Here is a 20,473-nt window from a genome sequence, read left to right as displayed (position 1 = left end):
CATGGTGGTCTGTCTTTCCTGAACAGTAATTCATAGCAGCCCTGTGCAAAGGACTACCAATCTTCTCTCTCTTGTTAGTTTCCCAGTTGAATTACAGCTTCCATGTTCAAGCTGCAGGTTATTAGGGGAGAATAATGATCTACAGAAATATTTAATTACATATCATGTTAAGCTTAGTTGCTCCTCCTACATCTCCCCAACTTCAAGATGGGTTAGAACTGTAGAGGATTCATGAAGTCCCATTTAGAAGGTCCCAGATTTGGAAAGGCAGTTCAAAACCAATAGAAAGGAAAAATAGTATTAGTAGTCTAATTTCAGAATGAACTGTGGATAGAAAAAAATCAAAGTCAAGCAACTTAAGAAGTTGTCTGATGTTTTCTGTTGGTTTATCACTTGCTGGTCATAAAAAATATAAGCCCTTAGTAAGTAAGTCAGCATGCTATGTGAAAGAGGGGGGGGGGGAAACAAGTTGCTGACTATCTGGAATCTGGTTTACCTTCAAGGCAAAAAACAAGATTAGAAAATGCTGCAAATTCTGAACCAAGAGAAATAGAGATACTGATTTCCAGAAAAAAAGTACTTTTTAATTATTGGTAATTATTGGTGAATCAAACATTTATATAATGGATTGCACCAAGGCATGGCTGAGCTAGAGAAGGCAAGCGGATTCATACAAGAAAATTCCAAGTCTGCAGACTCTAATGAGAAATCCATTCTGAGAGAAGTTGGTAGCAAATCACTTTTGTGCCATTCAAGTGAAGAAAAGAGCATGAAACATGCAGCTAGCCACAGAGGTGGAGTTCAACCTAAAAGAGACATGACTTTTTTTAAAAATATATTTTTAATTTTTTTTAAATTTTATCTTTCTTATTTTATTTATAATAAAATTATTTATTTAAAATTATTTATAATTTTACAAATAATTCAAGGCAGCAAGCATGCCTAATATGCCTTATTCCAATTTTCCCTCCAAAAAAGCAATTCTGTGATGAGGTGACGGACTGAGAGAGGGTGAGAGAGTGACTGGCCAACGTCACCCATTGTTGTCATACCTAAAGTGGGACTAGAACTTAGTTTTATTCCTGATGCCTTAGAAAATCAAACTGGGTTTCTTTGGTGTTATATCAGACATTATAAGCAAGATCAAATATAGGAGATCTACTGGGAAACATCCTCAGAATTTTCAGTTATGTAAAAATTACTTGTAATGTGCCTGGTTGATGATGAATGCATTAAATCCTCAAACAAGTTTGCCTCATTCCTGCATTACAGTCTTACTGAGAACGAACATATTTTCCTTTTCTCAGATGTTTTAGGAACCTGTTTATAGATCTGAAAGACTGTTTTCCCTGCTGGCTTTATTGTGATTTCATCTGTGGCATTTATTACTCGTCTTGTCTTTTTTATCTTCTGCATTTATTATGGATGCTGTTGATTTTTATACTGTTTTATTGTTTCATAAAACTATTGGCTCCAAGATGCATTTTTAAAAAACTGACCAGCACATTATCCAGGTGAATCACAAATGTAATAAATCATAGAAATTTTTATTTCATCCCAGGGCCGTAATTGGGAGGACAAAATTGTCTGTGGCACACTGTGACTCCCTTTTGGTGCTTGATTAGCAAATGGTAGCTCAGATCTTCTCAACCTTGGGAACTTTAAGACAGGAGGTTTTAATTCCCAGAAATTCTCAGCCAGTGTGATTGGCTAGCTAGGGAATTCTGGAAGTTGAAGTCTACCTGTCTTAAAGCTGGGTTAGCTCAATTTACGAAACTAGTTTAAGATTAGTCACTGAACGGGACGATAACACTAATATAATTATCACTTCTTTCAATTTTTGTCATTTGTGTGGTTCTGAACGTTGGTTTTTATTGCGTTGCTTTTTAATGTTTTAATTGTCTATACACATCAAATTTTTGTTATTGTGATACAGGATAAAAGCAAATAAATTTTGTCTCAGGGTGTACTTTTACCTGAATCACTATTGCCCTTTGTTTTGAAGAATCAGTAATTTATTTTCCTTTTCCCTGGATTCTTTTACAAGTATATTTGCACTGAATGCAAAAGAATAAAAGCCTGATAGATCTAATCAGATTTTAATCAGACATCTGAGCTAGGGTTACAAGAGATTTCAATGCTGTTCTCAAGAGTTATTTTTTAGATAGGAGAGCAAGCTAAACTGATGGAGCAGTTACAAATTAACAGAAACAGTATTTTTATAACAATAATCTCTGAAAACCTGTACTCGGGATTCCCTATCTGGTTAACTCTAGTGATTTGAATTTCATTTTGCACAATCCTCTGGTCAGCAGGAAGAAGGGGATTGCTTGACACATTAAAAATACAGCATTTTACCAGTATATCAAGAGATTTTCACTTTAATTCATGGAATCTTTGGACCTAATGAAGATGGCTTGGCAAATGTATATCAAAACCTTGGATTTTTTTTTAAAAGGCATATAAGTACTGTGTTTTGCAGTCAAAAGCCTCAGATATTTAATCACTAACAATTCTCAGAGTTTTGCAAATGAACACAATGTAGAATTTTGATTAATTTCCTGGTTGAAAAAGTTTTATTTCCAGACATTGCTGCTGTGCCTTTAACAGAAATGTTCTTGCCAGCTCTCTGTGCCAGGAAAAACTTCCACTCTTCATTTGAACATTGCTTTTAAAAAACAAAAGTGTACCCATAAATTGGCAGTGCTAGTGTTTTCTTACATGGTTGCTTATTTTAAAATATATGTAAATTTTCCCAATACTGAATATCCTTGCTATGATATTTTCCTTAGGAAATAAGCTTCTTTAAGGAGAGTAACAGGTAAGGAGAATTGGTAGAAGAGGACATTTGCGATGTTTCATTTTCAACTTGAACTCCAGTGTTCACTAATTCTTCCCCTAATACTTAGGTATAGTTTTCTTAACACGTTGTCATGTTGAAGAGAACATGTGTACTGGTGGTCCTTGACTTATGTAATTCAAAATTTTGATGCCCCACCCAAAAAAGAGCGGGGCTTACAACCCAGGTTGGAAGTTCTGACAATCAGGCTCCCTCAACAGTGTCAGGAATGTTGATTTCAGGAGTTTGGAAACACAGCTGCATTTATGATTGTTTGCAGTGTCCCATGGTAACATGATTATGTTTTATTATAGTTTTGCCAAAAATCAGCAGTCTGGTTTTGACCAAACCACACCCATAGCAAATTATTGGTTCACTTAATAATTGTGGCATTCACTTAACAACTGCAACATTTGCTTAACAACCACCACAAAAATATTGTACAATCTTAGTGACCTTGGCGTCCATTTAATGACTGTCACAAAAAAGTCATAAACTCAGGATAATTTTACGACCCTCACAACATAGAACCATAATGGGAAATTCCATTACAGCTGTATGTTGAGGATTACTTATAATCCAGTAACTTTTGAACTCCCAAGAGTGGGAAAATGTAGAAATCAAAACTAGATGAAAAACAGCAGCTTTGGATAAAGCCATATAGAAGCTTAAGTATACTACCTTGTGTAAAGGCAAGTGGACTAGAATGGTAAATACAGAGATGAAGCACCAGTGGTCCTCCAGATAGAACCTCACTATATAGACATGGAACTGAAGCTCAACAGCAGTTTCTGCTGCCTACAAATACACCTAAAACATGTGAATCATTATAGTGATTTAATAAGACAACCTCTTACCCAGACTAAAGTCACACTGCATATTGGACCATGACTAAGTTAACCACATTTTACCCTAATACATTGGCTAAATATACCACGGGCTTTGGGGTTTATGATCAAATCTGTTATGTGATGTAAAAACTTTGGGCTCTACAAACCACATTTCAATTAGTCAAGGATCAGTGCATTGTGTTGACATGAATGATAAAGAACCTGTGGCCTTTCAGTTGTTGTTAACTACATCTCCCAGAAGATCAGCTCACATGGCAAATGGTAAGGAATGCTGGCTGTTGTAGTTCCTCAATATATGGGAATCGACATATGTGCCCTTGCCAAATGTGAATGCATACATTTAAAAAAAAAAAAATTTTTTTTATTTCTATAGCCACCCATCTCAAGAAGTTACTTTGAGTGGCATACATCGTACATGGAAGTGCAATTCAGAGGTAGAGGGAAAAACGGGGATGGATCTTAGCTATAGCTAGTCCTGGAGGCCTTTTCTTCCAGGCATGGCCTTCCCATCTGCTCTTTGCTCACTCCTGAGAATAAGCTCGTATCAGAAAGAGAAAATATAGCTTCAGATTCAAATGTACATGGCTTAGTTGATTTTAAGTTGATAGGTCCTAGCTACAGATGTGACTCTCGGAATTCTGTTGGGAAATGCTTCGTTTGAGGTGACATGCAGACTCTGATGGGTGCAGCCCTGCAAAGAGATTTGCATAGCACACTTTTGATATCTAGGCTAGTTTGCTTCCCCCCACCCACACACCTTTTGGTGACATGCTACGTCCTAAGATAATGGCCCTTATAACAAAACAAGAGAGAACAGTTGCTTTCTGGTACTTTCTTTTGCCAAAATTAAAACTCTAGTTTTTGGTATACCCAATAGATATCCATGTCTCAATTTTTCTTGAAAAAGTTGTTAACAAAGAGAGCTGAGAGATTCCAATGGTGGATTTGCCTAATAAGATACCCATGGATAGTTTGTATAGTATTGGCAAGAGTGGTATTGACTTGCTACTTTCTTCATGCGACTGTGGTGTGAGCGCAATCCCAAGTATTACATATATTTTTTTATACTGCTTATAGGGTTCACATTTTTTAAAAGCCACTCTTACAACTTTTGATAAACTGGGTCAACTGGATATTTGTTTTCTTTCTGATGAATTCATTTACCACATGAAATATGGTTCTATTAAAAAAAATTAATGGAATATTTTAAATATTTTTGCATTTCATTTTCTCATAGAGCTTCAAAGCTGCTAAGCAATATATAATTGATCCACTACTAATATATTAAAGTCAGAAAAATCAGCTATGGTGTGAGATTAGATTATTAACTGAAAGCATAGGAGAACACCTGCAGTGAACATGCTAAACCTGGCATGCAAATATTTTCAGAAGGAGATTTCGCAATAGACATTGCCACTGAAAAAGATCCAGTATTTGGTTGCCACCTGTTTAATTTCAAAAGGTATGGATATTCTCGGCCAGGGTTCATATGGTAATAGCACTGAAGTTCAACGAGGCTTCCAATGGAGACACTATCATAGAGACCTGAGCTCAGGCCTTAAATGCTTTAAAGATCAAAAACAGAAGTTTGTACTATGCACTGCAACATATTTTAAGAAGCAAGTAGACAAGTTAACAGTGGCAAAGTAGGTTTGTGTTGTTGTTGGGATTGCACTTTCATAGCCATCAGTGCTCAGAAGTAATCTCACATCTGAAGCTGTTAAGTTTTACATCAAGCAGATTTAAACAGTTATAGAATTAATGTCTGTCACAGTGGGAATAAAACTGCCACACCACATTTGGCATCAGGTACCAGTGTTTCTCAATTCTGGCAACTTTAAGAGGTGTGGACTTCAATTCCCAGAATTCCCTGGGATGCTAGTAGGGAATTCTGGGACTTGAAATCTATACTTTTTAAAAACTTGCCAAGATTGAGATATACTGCAATAGCAGATCATTAAATAAATACAAGTCAACACCAGAGACTTTACTTTTTACTGCGTTGCTTTCTTGATGTATAGTTGTTGTCCAGATTTCTGCAAACCCAGGTTGTGTAGGCCCTTTGTACTTTCAGCCATGATGCTGAGCCCAGCTGGTGTTCAGAGTGTGCAGAAGGAAGAAATGAACTATTAGCCTGAGTAGTAATGAGTGAAGCATCTCCATGCTGAGGGTGTTTGCCTCCTTCCTTTCACAGTTTATGGAAGCAGGATTAGAAGGTAAACCACCCAAATTATGTGCTTTTGCAAGTGCATGGTGCTAATTTACTCCCACCAGGTAGGATTACTTCAGTAATTCCTTAATTCAGTTTTGCATGTCCTTTGTCACTTGCACCCCAAATGATTCCATCTTGGATATCTTATTTCTAACAACAGAAAGCTATTCTCCAAGGCACCTGAGGACAGAACAAGAAGCAATGGGTGGAAACTAATCAAGGAGAGAAGCAACTTAGAACTGAGAAGAAACTTCCTGACAGTTAGAACAATTAATCAGTGGAACAGCTTGCCTCCAGAAGTTGTGAATGCCCCAACACTGGAAGTCTTTAAGAAGATGTTGGATAGCTATTTGTCTGAAATGGTATAGGGTTTCCTGCCTAGGCAGAGGGTTGGACTAGAAGACCTCCGAGGTCCCTTCCAACTCTACTATTGTATTGTATTAAATAAGAGGAGATTAAGAGGAGCCTGATAAGGCAGTCTTTTCAAGTTCAAACTATACTGTACACATTTACAATTAAGATAATTATATGTCATCATTTTGATAAAAATATTCAAATCTCTTTCAACATTCCAGCAAATGTTTCTTTAATCATAAGAATATGAAAATAATATATTACTATACTTGTAAAACTGTTTATTGTTCTTTTCAAAAAATCATAAAGCTTGCCAGCCCATTGGCTTTTTGTAAGCAGCACCATTTCAGGATCCCAAACTGGCTTGTGAGTTTATTATTAAATCTGTTTGACTTCCAGGGAGCTGGCATTGGAGTAATCTGTAAAACACTGATACCATTCACTATGTTTTAAACTGGCTATGGTGTAATTCAAATGTTCATTGGAAAAAAAAACACTATTTCTTTTAAGAGGTGAACATTGGGAAATATGAGTAAAACTTCCTTCTTACATTTTACTTGCAAACACAGGAATTTTAAATGAACTCAAATGTTATGCCAAATTCCCTTTACCTTAGTCAGAAAAAAAGATCCCAAAAGATTGCACAATTACACACAAACACACATATTTCATCAGTATATTTTGTTGCTCCGATTAGCAAAAACAAAAAAGTCTAGACTCCTTATATGTGTGGATTTTTAACCATAAATTTCAACATTTGAATTCCCATAGGCTGAAAGGCACAAGTCTTGCCAAGGACAAATTTTGCCAATCCCCAGAGGGGAAAAAATTCAGAGACAACAAAACTATTGCCAGATCCACACTGACTCTAAGCAAGAGCTAAGAATTACATAGAACTCTACAGCTTCTGCAGCTGTGAAACATATTTATTCATATATCTTACACCACAAAAAGTTGGGCTGAGAAAAAAAAATGCTACTTTTTATAAATACATTCCTCATAATTATTGAAAATGAAGGATACAAAAAAGAAATTAGAGTATGATTTCAAAACCAAGTTGGGTAGTTCTGAATGAAATAGCAAGTTATTTTGCCTGGCTTCCTCTTATAAGGTATGTAATCAGCCCGACCACTTCCTTTCAGAAGAGCTCTACCGTCTGTTGACTTGGAGTAGAGATACAAGCAGTATTTCATTCTAAAAGGCACCAACTAAAAATTCAAGATCTCTCCCTTGTATCACAGTTGAAGTTCTACCCTTCCTGCAGTTTGGCAGCGGAAGAGGTTTGGATGACATTACATGACTCCTAAAAACACCCTCCCCCAAATAAGGCAGAGCGCTGCTTTTGAATTTCCCCCAAATTTGAATGAGTCCCTCCTCTGGCAGAGGCTGGAAAGCCCCTTCCAAAAACTGCCAAATCTTCACCTAATCAATCTCCTCCCATTTTCTAAGAAAGAATGCTTAGACATCTCAACCTACGCTACAGAGCAGTAAGATTGATTTATAGACTTTGGCCTTCAGAAGGTTGGTTTTGTCTGTCAAGCTTCAGTTGTGGAATAAACCTACTACCCAACATTGTCTTATATTAGGTGTTTGTGTGTGAGAGAGAGAATTAAGACAATCGACAAGTCTAAAGCAATTTGGCTAGTGAAGGGGAGAAGTGAACGATGGAAAGTAGCAGGGTAGGAAAAGTATCCATGGGACAAATGAAGAAGGGGAGAACCAATGCTTGAATTGGCTTCAGGTAGCACTCTTGAACCAGGATGTACCTACAACCTGGAATGATCATGCCCACCATATGATTCTGTGACTCCAGTTGGGTAAAAGATTAATCAATTCCTGTGCCATCCTTTCCAGTTTCTAGGCTACCATGGGAAGGAATAGCCCAAGCAGCTCATTTTTATTTGTTAATGCAGAAATGTTTCAGTGGCCAATGCAACTTTAAAACATGAAATTTATCTAATCATTGCAGAGTGTTGTGCATTTTGGTTAAGAAATCTAGAATGCCCTCTAGACAAGTACATGACTGCCCTCTTGCCATTTTCACAATTAAACTCAATGCTCTCTGTTGTCTTAATCAATATTTCTAATTGTTAAGGGGTTTGAATATCACCCCATAATTTACAGTCATGGCTCCATTCTAGATTCTCTTCCAGAAGACTGGTAGGCATGAAGTGAGGCCTTTTTTCTGTCACAGTGCCCCTCAATATTGGTACACCCTCCTAGGGAAGTTAGGCATGATTGCTTCAAATAGAAAACAAAGATTTGAATTGTTCCTTACATATCTTAATGGTCAGGTTAGCACTAACCATTTAAAGATCACCAGTTTTGTTTTGTATTGGCTTTATTTTTAAATTTAGTTTGTCTATTTCTTAAAGCACCCAAGTGGTTTATAAGACAAGCCATAAATATTTACAGATTATTAGTACCTAAACAAAGTTGTCTAATATACTAAATACATTTCTTCGCTTTTAAAAATAAGGAGGGACAATTTATTATTAGGAGGGAAGACAGATATAAAATATGGGAGTATGCTATGAAATTGGACAGCATTATGTCTATGCCAAGTCTGAGTATGTACCAGAATAGAGTAAAATGAAATACAAGTTTTGTGGTAAAGGCCGAAGTCTGTATTCACTAAATCCGCTCACGCATTTTTGAAGATTGAATTCATCAAAATGGTAACTTGCTTTTGCAAAGTTAATGGAATAGTGTTGGGAGCACAAAAGAATCCCACCTTCTGTTCCGTAACATTCAACACCCAAAACACTCTATCCAGTTTATAGCTTCAATAAAGAAGCTACCCAAGTAAGCATTTCTCTATGTTCATTTGAAAGCAATTCTCAATTTCGAGTGGAAGGTTGCATTAAAAGAAGCTACCATAACTGTGGCAGATCCTACGATTGCTTAGATTTTATTCCCATCAGCCTCAGATGACAGTTCTAATAGAAAAATGATTCTTTTTAAGATTATGATTCCAATAACCAGATTATACTAGGCTACCTGATGCATAGGATCATAGCAGTAGTTTTCATAATGTCTGCAAGTACACACGATCCTCTTTATATTTGCATTATCATGATTGGGGGGGGGGGGGAATTAGGCTTCCCATATAGATAAACTGTCCATATAGTTGAAGAAAGTGAGCCACGCTACTAAACTAAGGGCAGAATATCTGGCAAAACTTGTTTTGTAAGATAGGTGACTATATCAATTTGGCCAACAAAATAAATACACACAAAAAAGTCATTGCATACTACTAACTGGGGTGGCCATTGGAAAACTTTTTTGTTATTGATCTAAATTACAAAATTGGATAGCACAGCTAAGTCATCTCATCCTATCCAAACTAAGGCCTGAACTTGAGAAAGGTGATTTGCCATCTCCTTCTCAAACATTATCTAATAATTACTTATTAAAGCAGCAAAAGTGTTTGTGGATAAATAGCAAGCAATATCCCCATGCAACATTTTCAGTTATAGAAAACAGCAGTTGTGCAACAGGATTTGAATGCTCCACCTCTACTGCCTTGGGCAGGTCGTACCTGCCCATCCTCTGACTCCAAAGTATAAAGATGGGAATAGAGACTTACCATGCAGGTTTGGTGTGGAGCCAAACAGAGCAGCTAAATAAAGTAACTTGCTTTGGCAGTTCACCCCCTGCCCGCCCCATAATTATAAAACATATAAAGAATGCTCTAGTAAATAAAGTAACTTTGGATGACTGTGATGTTTCTCTTTGGTCTTCTATTAGAACAACTACACAAAGGCTTAAAACAATTCATTCTTTCCAATTCATATTTTTTAAAAGCAATATCTAAATGCTGCCTGGAAAAATTATTCACAATATTCTCTGCCAAAAGAAAATATTTTGAATTATTTTTCTAGAAATCACACCAGAATAATTATGCTGACATGACCTTCAGTTTATTAAAACTTTCATGAATCAGGATAGCCTTTTTTTCCAGAATGTGACTATTTTACATGACCCTTCCCGTGCCCCATTCCCTCTCCACCAATGTCTCTCCTTTACAAGGATCACAAATTCTGTTTCTGTATGAGTCCGATGAACTTTTAGAAATTTTCCTAGGAATGCTGGATGTTCTGTGTTCTTATTTTAAAAAACAAATCCCAAACCCCTTGATTACACATAATTAAAAAAAGAGCACACACTATATTAGAACTATCTTCAAAACCAGTGTAAGATTGTGAATTTATTCTGATTAGATCACATAAAGTCCTGTTTTTGTGTGTGTGTGTATGTGTGTGTTTGTGTGAACACACATACACACATGTACTCCCACAATATGAATACAGAATTTTGGGATGGTTTCTGTCCAATTCCACATGTCCTCAGAAAATGTTCAGTTTTATTCTCCCAGTTTAGAGAAATTGTTCTCTTGTTCTCTGCCAAGTTCCTTTTCTTTCAAGAGTTTCTGGTTCTCAGCTCTCAACCTGTCCAGTTCCTCTTCTAACTGACTTACCCTGGGGTCCTCTGTTGAGTCCCCTGCAAATTTCTTGTTCTCCATCTGTAGGCGGTTGTTCTCTTCCTCCATCTTGGAAAGACACTTCTCCAACTCCAAATATTCCTTGATCAATTCCTGTTTGCTCATATTCTGCAGACTCTCTACATGATATCTCTCATATGTCTCTGAAAAATCTTTCTGAAGGAATTCAGTACCATCCCCTCCCATCCCATCACTACCCCCATCCTCCTCTTCCACAAAGTCTTCCTCACTGGTTTCATCTGACTTGGTGGCAGATCTTTTGGGGTAAAGGCTTGTCTTCAAATCTGGTTCTTCTTGATCATGATCCTCCATCAAAAACTGTGTGGTGTTGTATGGTGCAACAGGCTGTCCTTTAGCAAACATCTCTGCCCGCATCCTGGAAGCCCGTTGACTCTGCTTCTCATCAAACTTCTTCTTCTCTTCCCAGCTGAGTTTGTAATAAGGCTTCCAATGTTTCTTCTTCTTTGAAGGGCGCCTCCTATGTTTCTTTTTGCCCAGCTGTTTTTCCTCTTCTCCACCAGACTGGGATCTGCAACTCTGGTCAAAAGTCCCACAGTATTCCTGCTCCTGTAGGTCTGGTTGCTCTCCATCCCCTGCATCTTGGGTGTCTACAGCTGCACCAAATGCCTGGTCCTCAATCTGATTAATCCCTGGGGCAATCAAACTTTGGCTTCCTCCAACCACAGGAACTGTGAGTTCTGCATCAGGGAAAGCAACATCAGCACTGACCAGCCTGCCATCCTGCTGCTTAGCCACCTCTCTTGGTTGCCACCTATCGGCAATCTCTCTTCCTTGGAGCAGTTCCTGGTTAGTGGGTGGAGATCCAACAAAAGGTCCCCCTCCACCAGAGTCTCCCCCACCTGCACCCCTGCAGGGAGGGAAAGGTGTTTTGCCATTAGGCTGTTGCCTCAGATTGGCAGAGAAAGCAGCATCAGCCATAGCTGGTGGCTTTTAGCAATTTCCTCAGCCCAAAGGAGATTGTTGGCTAGTAAGTCCGAGGCTTAAATTTAATTAGCGGACAGTGCCTTGCTGGATGGTGCTGGGGCTGCCAGCTTCACAAGTTCTGAGAAATCAAATACTTTTTTTTAACACTTCAGCTCAACTTGCAGGCCTTTACAAAACTCTTACTGCTTAATAGTTATCAGGAGTATTAATCTGGAAGCCTTTCTTGCTCTTTCTTAAATTTCTAGAGTGTTGCAAACATTAAATTTTTCAGGGGAAAAAAAAGACCGGCAAGCTTGTCTTGGTTGGTCTTTAAATGTTCGTTACCTTCTGGGAAGTGTGGTAGCATCCGGTTTTTTCCTCCAGTTTCTACTTCTCCTGTTTGTCACACTGTAGAAAAGATGCACATCTCAAATTATAAAAAAGATTAAAGGCAAAAAAAGAGTTCCAGCTAAACAACGAGCCACCGCGACAGAGTCGGTATGTCCTTGAGACACCTTGTACGCAACAATAATTATATATATTATAATTATATATGTATATATATATAAAATGAAGATACGAGAGGCAAAAGGCCACTGAAGAGTTAAGCAGCAGGGTTCTCACTCCAGCGTAGGCGATAAAAATGTTAAAATATCCAAACCCACACAATCAAGGGTTAACAGTTCAGGGACAAAAAAGTTGAAGGTAGATCCAATGCCAAGAGTCTCTGTGTGTAGCAGTTCTTCTTTTTTTCTCAACAATCTGGATTTCAAAAATCACTTGAAAAATATTTCAGTCCCAAGCTTCAGCTACGAAAACTCTCCAGTCCCGAACGAGTTAAAGATGGTTTCTTTCTCCTTCTCGGAGAGGAAAGAGTTAACTCATTGAGGGAAGGTTGGCTCCTCCACGCACATCCAAAGTTCGAATCGCCCCCTCCCTTGCAGTTAACCCCACCCCTCCTTCCACCGCTTTCCTCCCTTGCTCAAGCGCCGCCAGATCTCAACTGCTACTCCTAGCGCGTTTCCTCGCCTTATATAAACGAACCAGCCCCTTCAACGCAGTGCGCAGCCGCATCTTATTTTCCTGGACCCAAGGTATCTCGGGATTTGTGGTCTCTCCTTCCGATCGATTGCCCAGTTCTCTTTTAACACAATGACTACCCTTCCCAGAATCGCGGCAAGGGACTGTTGTTTAGCCAATCAATATTCAAGGAGGGCTGGGACAACAAGGAAGCCCTCTCTGGTAGGCTGGCTAAATAACTAAAACATCAATGGCTATAATGGGAGTCCTTCAATACTAAGTGAACCAATCAGAGGTGAAAAGTTGGAGGCGGTGTAGGAGATGGGAATTGGAATATACCAACTATTTATGAGAATCTTGAAATCTTAACGCTTATTAAACTGACCTTTTTGAGTCCTCTTGGAACTCATCTTCAAATGAATGTCACCTCAGGCACTTTATCTGTCATAATACCGTTGAAGGAAAATAGCTTCGTAACTTACCCCTCGAGAAAAAAATGGTAGTGCCCAAAAAGTAGTTCCAATGTAACTTTAAGATTAAGAGGATTTTGTAATGAGTCACTCGTTTAAGATTGAGGAATTTCAGTAACTATTCGAGAATTTAGGGGGAGCAGTAATGTCATCTAGTGGCAAAAAAGATTTGGACAGGAGAGTTGAGTAGGAAGCCCTTGCTGGCGGAAGGTCACTACTAGTTGTGTAAAAAAACCCAGCTATGTTAACCTATGACGGTGACTGATCTACGTGGAGGAGTTGTAAACAAACCGAAATTCGAAACTAGTTCCGTCTTAAAGGCATAAAGGTACTCCTTTCGCTAAATCAAATGATGTAATTGAAGGCCTGGAAAGGGGATTGCAGTCTAGTGGTTAAAGACTGAGATTTGGGATCTTCTTTCGCCAGAGGAAGATCTGCCCAAGTTGCCAACAGATCAAAGTTGAAAGAGTTTATTAACCAATTACTGTAGCTTTTCTCATTGGCTGTGAAGAAAGCAGGCTGGAGAACCGCGACTGAAAAGGAAGCTGCAGAACTTGAGGTCTGCCAGCTCTTCCCTTCTAATGCTTAGAAGCTGGCTCAGGTCATCAGGAAACAGATGCATTCTGTATATGGTCAGAGACTAATTTATGTTCTGTTTCACCCGTTTCGAGCCCTATGGGCTCCATATTACTCCATACAGTTCAACAGCGAAAGAAAACGGGTTTATAACCCTCTTTTCCACTGAGCAGAAGCTGGGACACCCTCCCCCCCGACCCAGGCTGGCATTGATTGCCTCAGTGGAGGTATAGACCAGGAACTCCTCTTTTGCAGACCCTCACCTGAAAGGGCTGCTAAGAGGGAGAGGATTTCCTTTGTGTTCAACAACTGCTCATCTCTTCCATCCCAGAATCCTGATTTGTCTTTCTCTGCTATTCGCATTGTGGAATTGTTAACAGGACAAGCGTTTGGTTAGCTTTTGCAATGGAAAAAGTGACCCAGGTGCATAATAATTTTATAAAGAAAATGTTAAAAAAAACTGACGATGTTGGGGCCAAACATTGTAGAGCCTTTGAAAATTGAACCAACCTCTTGAAAGTAACTTAGAATGACAAAAAGCCTGAAAAATGATTAAATTTAAAATGCCATGTTATCCTTTCTTGTGAAAACATGTTGGCATGACTAATTGTATTACGCTGATTCTGTAAAAACGCTACATTTTTAAATGGCAGAAAGCAAGAGTTTTAGGCATTGGGTTTTTTAAGAGTTTTAGCAAAAATAAAAAACGGGTACATCTCAAACTAGGAGGAGGGAAATTCAAAAGTAATATTAAAAAGTGTTACTTCACAGAAAGGGAGGCTCAGAACCAACTTCCAGCAGAGGTAGGTAGTTCATCAGTCATCAGTAATTGAGTTTAAATATGCTTGGGTGAAAAACATGTCTATCATCCAAGTAAGTACTAAGTAAAAAAATAAAATGGCAAACCCCATCTGAACTTTTGGCTAACTGCAAAAAACTAAAAATAAAATATAATTAATTGAAAATATTAAAACAACAACAAAAACCCTCACAGGGCAGACTGCATGGATCATTGGCTCTTTCTGCACTCTGTTTTCTATGTTTCTATGCTAGTTTCCTTATTAATTTAAGTTCAGCACAGGCTGCCTTGGTTGCTAAGTTTGCTGCACACATACTGTAAACTAGAATTACTCCTTATTGCTACGCAACATTTCTCTCTTAATGTAATCATCTTGAAAATACTGTGAAATACTCTGCAAAAACAGATGAAGCAAATAATACAACGTTATACAGCCCAACATGCAAATGTAACTCCAACACAACTTTCCTGAAGTCAATTTATTTGTATTCATTTCCTTTGTTCATGTCCATGTTCATACGTATATCTGGTATCTTGTACATGTTTGACAAACGAATCAATAAATAAAATAAATATTCTATTTCACTTTTGTTTTAAAGTATCATATTTTTCGCTCTATAAGGCACACTTCCCACCCCACCCACCCAAAAAAAGTGGATGGAAATGTCTGTGCATTTTACAGAGCAAATGTTGCCAAAGCCCCGCCCATCCACCAGCCCCTACTCTTTGTCTGTTTTTGGCCTCTGCACACCCCATTTTTGGCTTTCATGTGCCCTGTTTTCGGCCTCCGTGCACCCCATTTTCGGCCTCTGCATGTCCCATTTCTGGCCTGTTCCAGGCGGCAGTGATGGTGATCCCTGCCACCCAGAATGGGCCAAAAACAGGACACATGGAGCTGAAAACAGGGCATGCGGAGGCAGCAATAGGCATTAGCGATGGGCAGCGGCGATCCCCACAGCCTGGAACGGCTGATCGGCGGTATTCCAGGGGCTGATCCAACCACCAATCAGCTGCTTGTGCTAAATCAGGCTGTGATAATGTGCTGAAGCTGACCAGACTGTTTGTTGTTTGCTGCAAGGACACTAGCCAGATGAATACCGATGGATGCTGGAAGGCAGAGGCAGATTTTTTTTCTTGTTTTCTTCTCCAAAAGCTAGGTGTGTCTTATGGTCCGGAGCATCTTACAGTGCAAAAAATACGGTACATTTATCATTTGGAGCATCTGTAACTTATCACACCATCTAGTGAACCCAAGTCCTTGTCATCAAGAATCAACCATTTTAAGAAGTGAAATACCCAGGTTTAAACAATTAAAATTTCAAAAAGTAAAAATAGTATATTTACTGCTATCCATTCCATAGTGGATTTAATACCTTATCAGAAGCATATAAATCAGGACAGACTAAATTTCCATATCATACAGTACAAGTTTAACCTGAAGAGTATAGCTTCTTTTCTGTGATTTTTCCCGAATTACTCTCAATTACAAGTGTGAAATCTATGACAAAATTTCATACCACTTTGGGGCAGACTATACAGCAAGGCTCTAGGATAACTTTGAAGATTCACGTAACACTTTTAATATAAGTATTCTCCAAACCCAGGAAATTACAAAAAGTATTGTCCCCATTAAATCTATAAAGATGGTTAAGTCCTATGAAAGTAAAATGGAGAAATTGGGCTCAGAAATTGTAATTGCCTAAGGTCCTCATCCTATGGCAAAGTCAATCATTCAAGTCAGTTTCTAGGTTTAGAGCCTAAATGCCCTTATTATATTAAGCCATAATTTGCTTTAATCTTCGCTAGAGCAACCAGGTTCTAATACTGTGTTGAGCTGAATCTAAATAATGACCTAGATTAGAGTCATGTTGAACTGTATCTTCTGCAATAGGACTGAATACAATGAAACAGAAGAATAAGAATGAAATTCTCAGAACAGAATAATGAATTTCTCAGTATATTTATTATAGTTATGTATCACTTTCTGTGCAAGAGCTCATGGTGACCTTGCATAGTGTTTTATCCTGTTTTTCTCTATGACAAGAATTCTGTAAGGTAGAATGGGCAGAAAGAGTGTGAGTGGCCCAAAGTCATCTAGTATGTTTCTGTGGTTGAGAATACGTTGAAATTCGTGTTTCTCCTAGGCTAACATCTTAACATTATCATACTGACTGTAATAGACATGATTCCACATTTAGTTGTACATTTAAAATGGGATTCGTTACTCCTTACTTTTTGAGGAAAGGTAAGTTCTCTCCAAATATTTTTCCTAGATTAATTTATATTCTGAGAGCAATTCTAGAGGCCAATAATAAGTGTTAATTTTCAGATTTGGGCGACTTTGGAATATATACATATAGCACCATTAGTTCAATGGACAGTATTAGGATCTAAACATTAAAACTCTGGAAACAGAAAATTATTATTGCAACAGTTAGAAAATTTTGCAATGGAATGTCTAATAAAAATTCAAAACTTTTCTTCTCTTGTTAAATTGACTTTATGGGGAAACCCAATTTTAATAATATGGAAAAATCAGGTGGAAATGGAGAATTTTAAACATATTCTATGTTAAGAGACAAATTAACATAACCAATGTAATCCAATAGCATTATTTCCAGTGACAATATTTGCCAACATTTTTTTGACCAGCAGCATTCTCAGATTTTGAACACCTGAGAACAACTTGTTAAATCTTTTAAATTTAAGAAAGACCTAAATTGTTTGTACAGATATTTGTTATCAATACACTAGTGTGATATGCAGATGTTAAGAAATAAGTGAAATAAGTAATTACAGGTTCCTATATTGCCTAGATTATCTGGAGAAAGTTTTAATTTATATACCAATAGTGTTAATATATCTTAAACTATAACAACAAAATACTTAGAATTTATTGGATTCTATTATAGAGTCCAATTATATTAAAGGACTATCTACAACAGTGTTTCATTTGAGATGTAATAAGGATAGTGCTTCTTTTAAATATATTTACAATATTCTATATTTATTACATTTTGGGAGAAAAGTAGTGGACTATATAAATGTGATTGTGAGACAAAAGCTAAAATTTTCAGATTATAATATTTTTTTTAACTGCATACCTGATACATGGAATTTGACAGCTAGACAATATAAATAGATTCTTTGTGTCCTTGCTATGGCCAAAATACAGGTATTCTAGACAATATGGGTGCTAGATAAATCAAATAAATGCAAATAAATATAGTGCCATTGGAAATATAAATATATGCCTCCTTGTATTAAATGGATTGCAATGTGTTTATAATTCTAGACTTTAACAAATATAATGAAGTATAGGACTCATTCATACAAAATAAAATAGGTTAAACAAATGTATTAAATATGTATGTAATTGAATAATTGCATTAGATAACTATATATAAAACTGTAATCATTTACTGTTAAAATGATATATTGTACTTTTTCCTTTGTTGTATTTTACTTCACTTTTCTAAAAATATACTTTTTTCTTTGATAATGTATGTATTTTTATTTTTGCATTGAAAAGTAAAATAATAAATGCAAAAAAATCCACATTTAGGAACATATGTTCTGAAACCTGGAGAGGGGAATACATGCAGTAAAATAAAGAAAATAAGATGACCTAAGCCTTGAAATTATTTACTCATAAAGAATTCTGACTATCTAATTAGTGCTGTTTAATTTGCCTGGATCTGACCACATACCATACTGGTTGGAGTAATGGGAGTTGGTGACCTTAAGTGATGGAATGTTGTATTGTTTATTGTCAGTGCAGGATATCACATAGGGTATGTTGTGAAAAATGAATTTATCATGTAATATGAATGTGTAATTAAAGTAAATAAATATATTTATGTTTCAGAATGTGCCAGGAACTCATTCTTCCTTAGCTTTGGCAATGTCTATTTGACCAAGCCATTTTGAGGTTGTACCAACGGAAGTGGTTTGGAGACTTGAAAGATAGGGTTAGAAAAGTCATTTTTCTGCTCTGCAAACGGCTTGTTTTGTACAGCAGCGTGTAGGACTATTTTGCACAGTCAATCACCCTTGGTTATTTTGTAAAAAATGGAAATAACAGTGCCATCTGTCTAAATGATATATACATAACAATATTAACAAGTATGTGAAAGCTAATTTTTGCAGGTGATAAGAAAGGTTTCTTATTTTTTTTTATAAACTAAAAATAGCCCTATTTTTCAGAGATGCTTTTTTTCTCTAGTTCCAGAGAATCTGTTGTATTTTGCTTTCCAAGGGAGCTGAATATTTATATGGCTGACAGCAAAAAAAAAATTCCCCTTCTAAGCTGCAACCTGAGATTTGGATGCCTGCTGTTGGGACAGTCTGTTCCTTCATTGTATTTGGAAGGCACATCAAAAACAGAATAGAACACCACTAGAAAGATATCCCTACAATTGTCTTCTTGTTTTTTCCCCTTGCAGATTGTAAGACTCCTTTTGTACTCGGAGGGGAATGCAAGATCTAATCCTTGCTTTTCCTGGATTGGTTTTTAGTTTGTTATCCCAAGGCCTAGCACTACCGACAGTTGCTTAGTGCAGTGCTGGTAGATGATCGACAAGGTTGCTGGGAAGCAGTGACGTGCGGTGAGGTTTACGGCTGGTGAGGCTGGTGACGTCATCAGGAAGGCGGGGAATGGGACCACGTGTGCTGGAGGCTGAGGCAGCCTCAGCCTCCAGCACACGTGATCCCATTCCCCGCCTTCCTGAGCATGCTCCGCCGGCTCGCGCTCCGCAGTCCTCGAAAGTGACTGGGGAACAATGAGAACCTTCCTGCCTCTGCTGGACTTTGCAGTCCAGCAGAGGCAGGAAGGTTCTCATCGTTCCCCAGTCGCTTTCGTGGTTTCGTCATCTGGGAGCGCCGACATTTCTGCCTCCGCAGCTCGCGGGCGCGGATGGACGGAGGTAGCCAGAGTGGCGCCAAGGCAGTCCGGCGGGCGAGCGACTGAGGACCTCCATCGCTCACTCGCTCTTTCGTCCGCCCGGACCGCCTCGGCGTCGCTCTGGCTACATCCGTCCGGCCGCACCTGGGAGCTGCGGAGGCAGAAATGTTGTCGGCGATCCCGGATGATGAAGCCGCAAAAGTGACTGGGGAACGACGAGAACCTTCCCCCAGTCACTTTCGTGGCTTCGTCATCCAGGAGCGCCGACAACATTTCTGCCTCTGCAGCTCCCGGGCGCGGCCGGGCGGATTTATATTATATTATTATATTATTATATTATTATATTATTATATTATTATATTATTATATTATTATATTATTATATTATTATATTATTATATTATTATATTATTATATTATTATATTATTATATTATTATATTATTATATTATTATATTATTATATTATTATATTATTATATTATTATATTATTATATTATTATATTATTATATTATTATATTATTATATTATTATATTATTATATTATTATATTATTATTATATTATATTATATTATATTATATTATATTATATTATATTATATTATATTATATTATATTATATTATATTATATTATATTATATTATATACTATTATTTCATGAAGAGAGGTCAGGCTCTGCCTCCCTTGCCTCCCCTGACCGCACGTCCCTGCTGGGAAGAAGTTTCATTTAGGGCCAGATCCAGATAGAGCTGATCCCTAGCTTTAGAAAGTTGCTTTTCAGAATTGACGAAGTTGGAATGAAACTGTGACATCAGCTAAGATTTTTAAATGGCCACAGAAAATCAAAACAGAAACAGGCCACTGTTCTCTTAGGTCACAACAAGAGTTTGCTGGGCAGAAATCAACAGGTTAAGGTTTTTTTTATAGCAAATACTACTCAAATTACAATTAAAAGGCTCAGTTAGCTACAGGAACATAAAGAGCTGGCAACCCTAACTCAACTGGATTTCATTGTACA

General features: G+C 37.6%; 2 protein-coding genes across 2 annotated transcripts in view; one reads left to right on the top strand and one right to left on the bottom strand.

Moving 5' to 3' along the window:
- The window catches only part of LOC309401894 (uncharacterized protein), a 395,822-nt gene that overhangs the window by 50,160 nt on the left and 325,189 nt on the right, over window positions 1-20,473 (top strand). The window lies entirely within an intron of this gene.
- Window positions 10,437-12,650, bottom strand: HEXIM1 (HEXIM P-TEFb complex subunit 1). Its single transcript, XM_081933333.1, has one exon. It carries the CDS (start codon window positions 11,697-11,699, stop codon window positions 10,623-10,625), a length of 1,077 nt encoding a protein of 358 aa, XP_081789459.1. The 5' UTR covers window positions 11,700-12,650; the 3' UTR covers window positions 10,437-10,622.

This window comes from Natrix helvetica (genome assembly GCF_964273705.1).
Source record: "Natrix helvetica genome assembly, chromosome: Z".
NCBI classification, from domain to species: domain Eukaryota; kingdom Metazoa; phylum Chordata; class Lepidosauria; order Squamata; family Natricidae; genus Natrix; species Natrix helvetica.
This window is presented reverse-complemented; position numbering and strand designations above follow the sequence as displayed.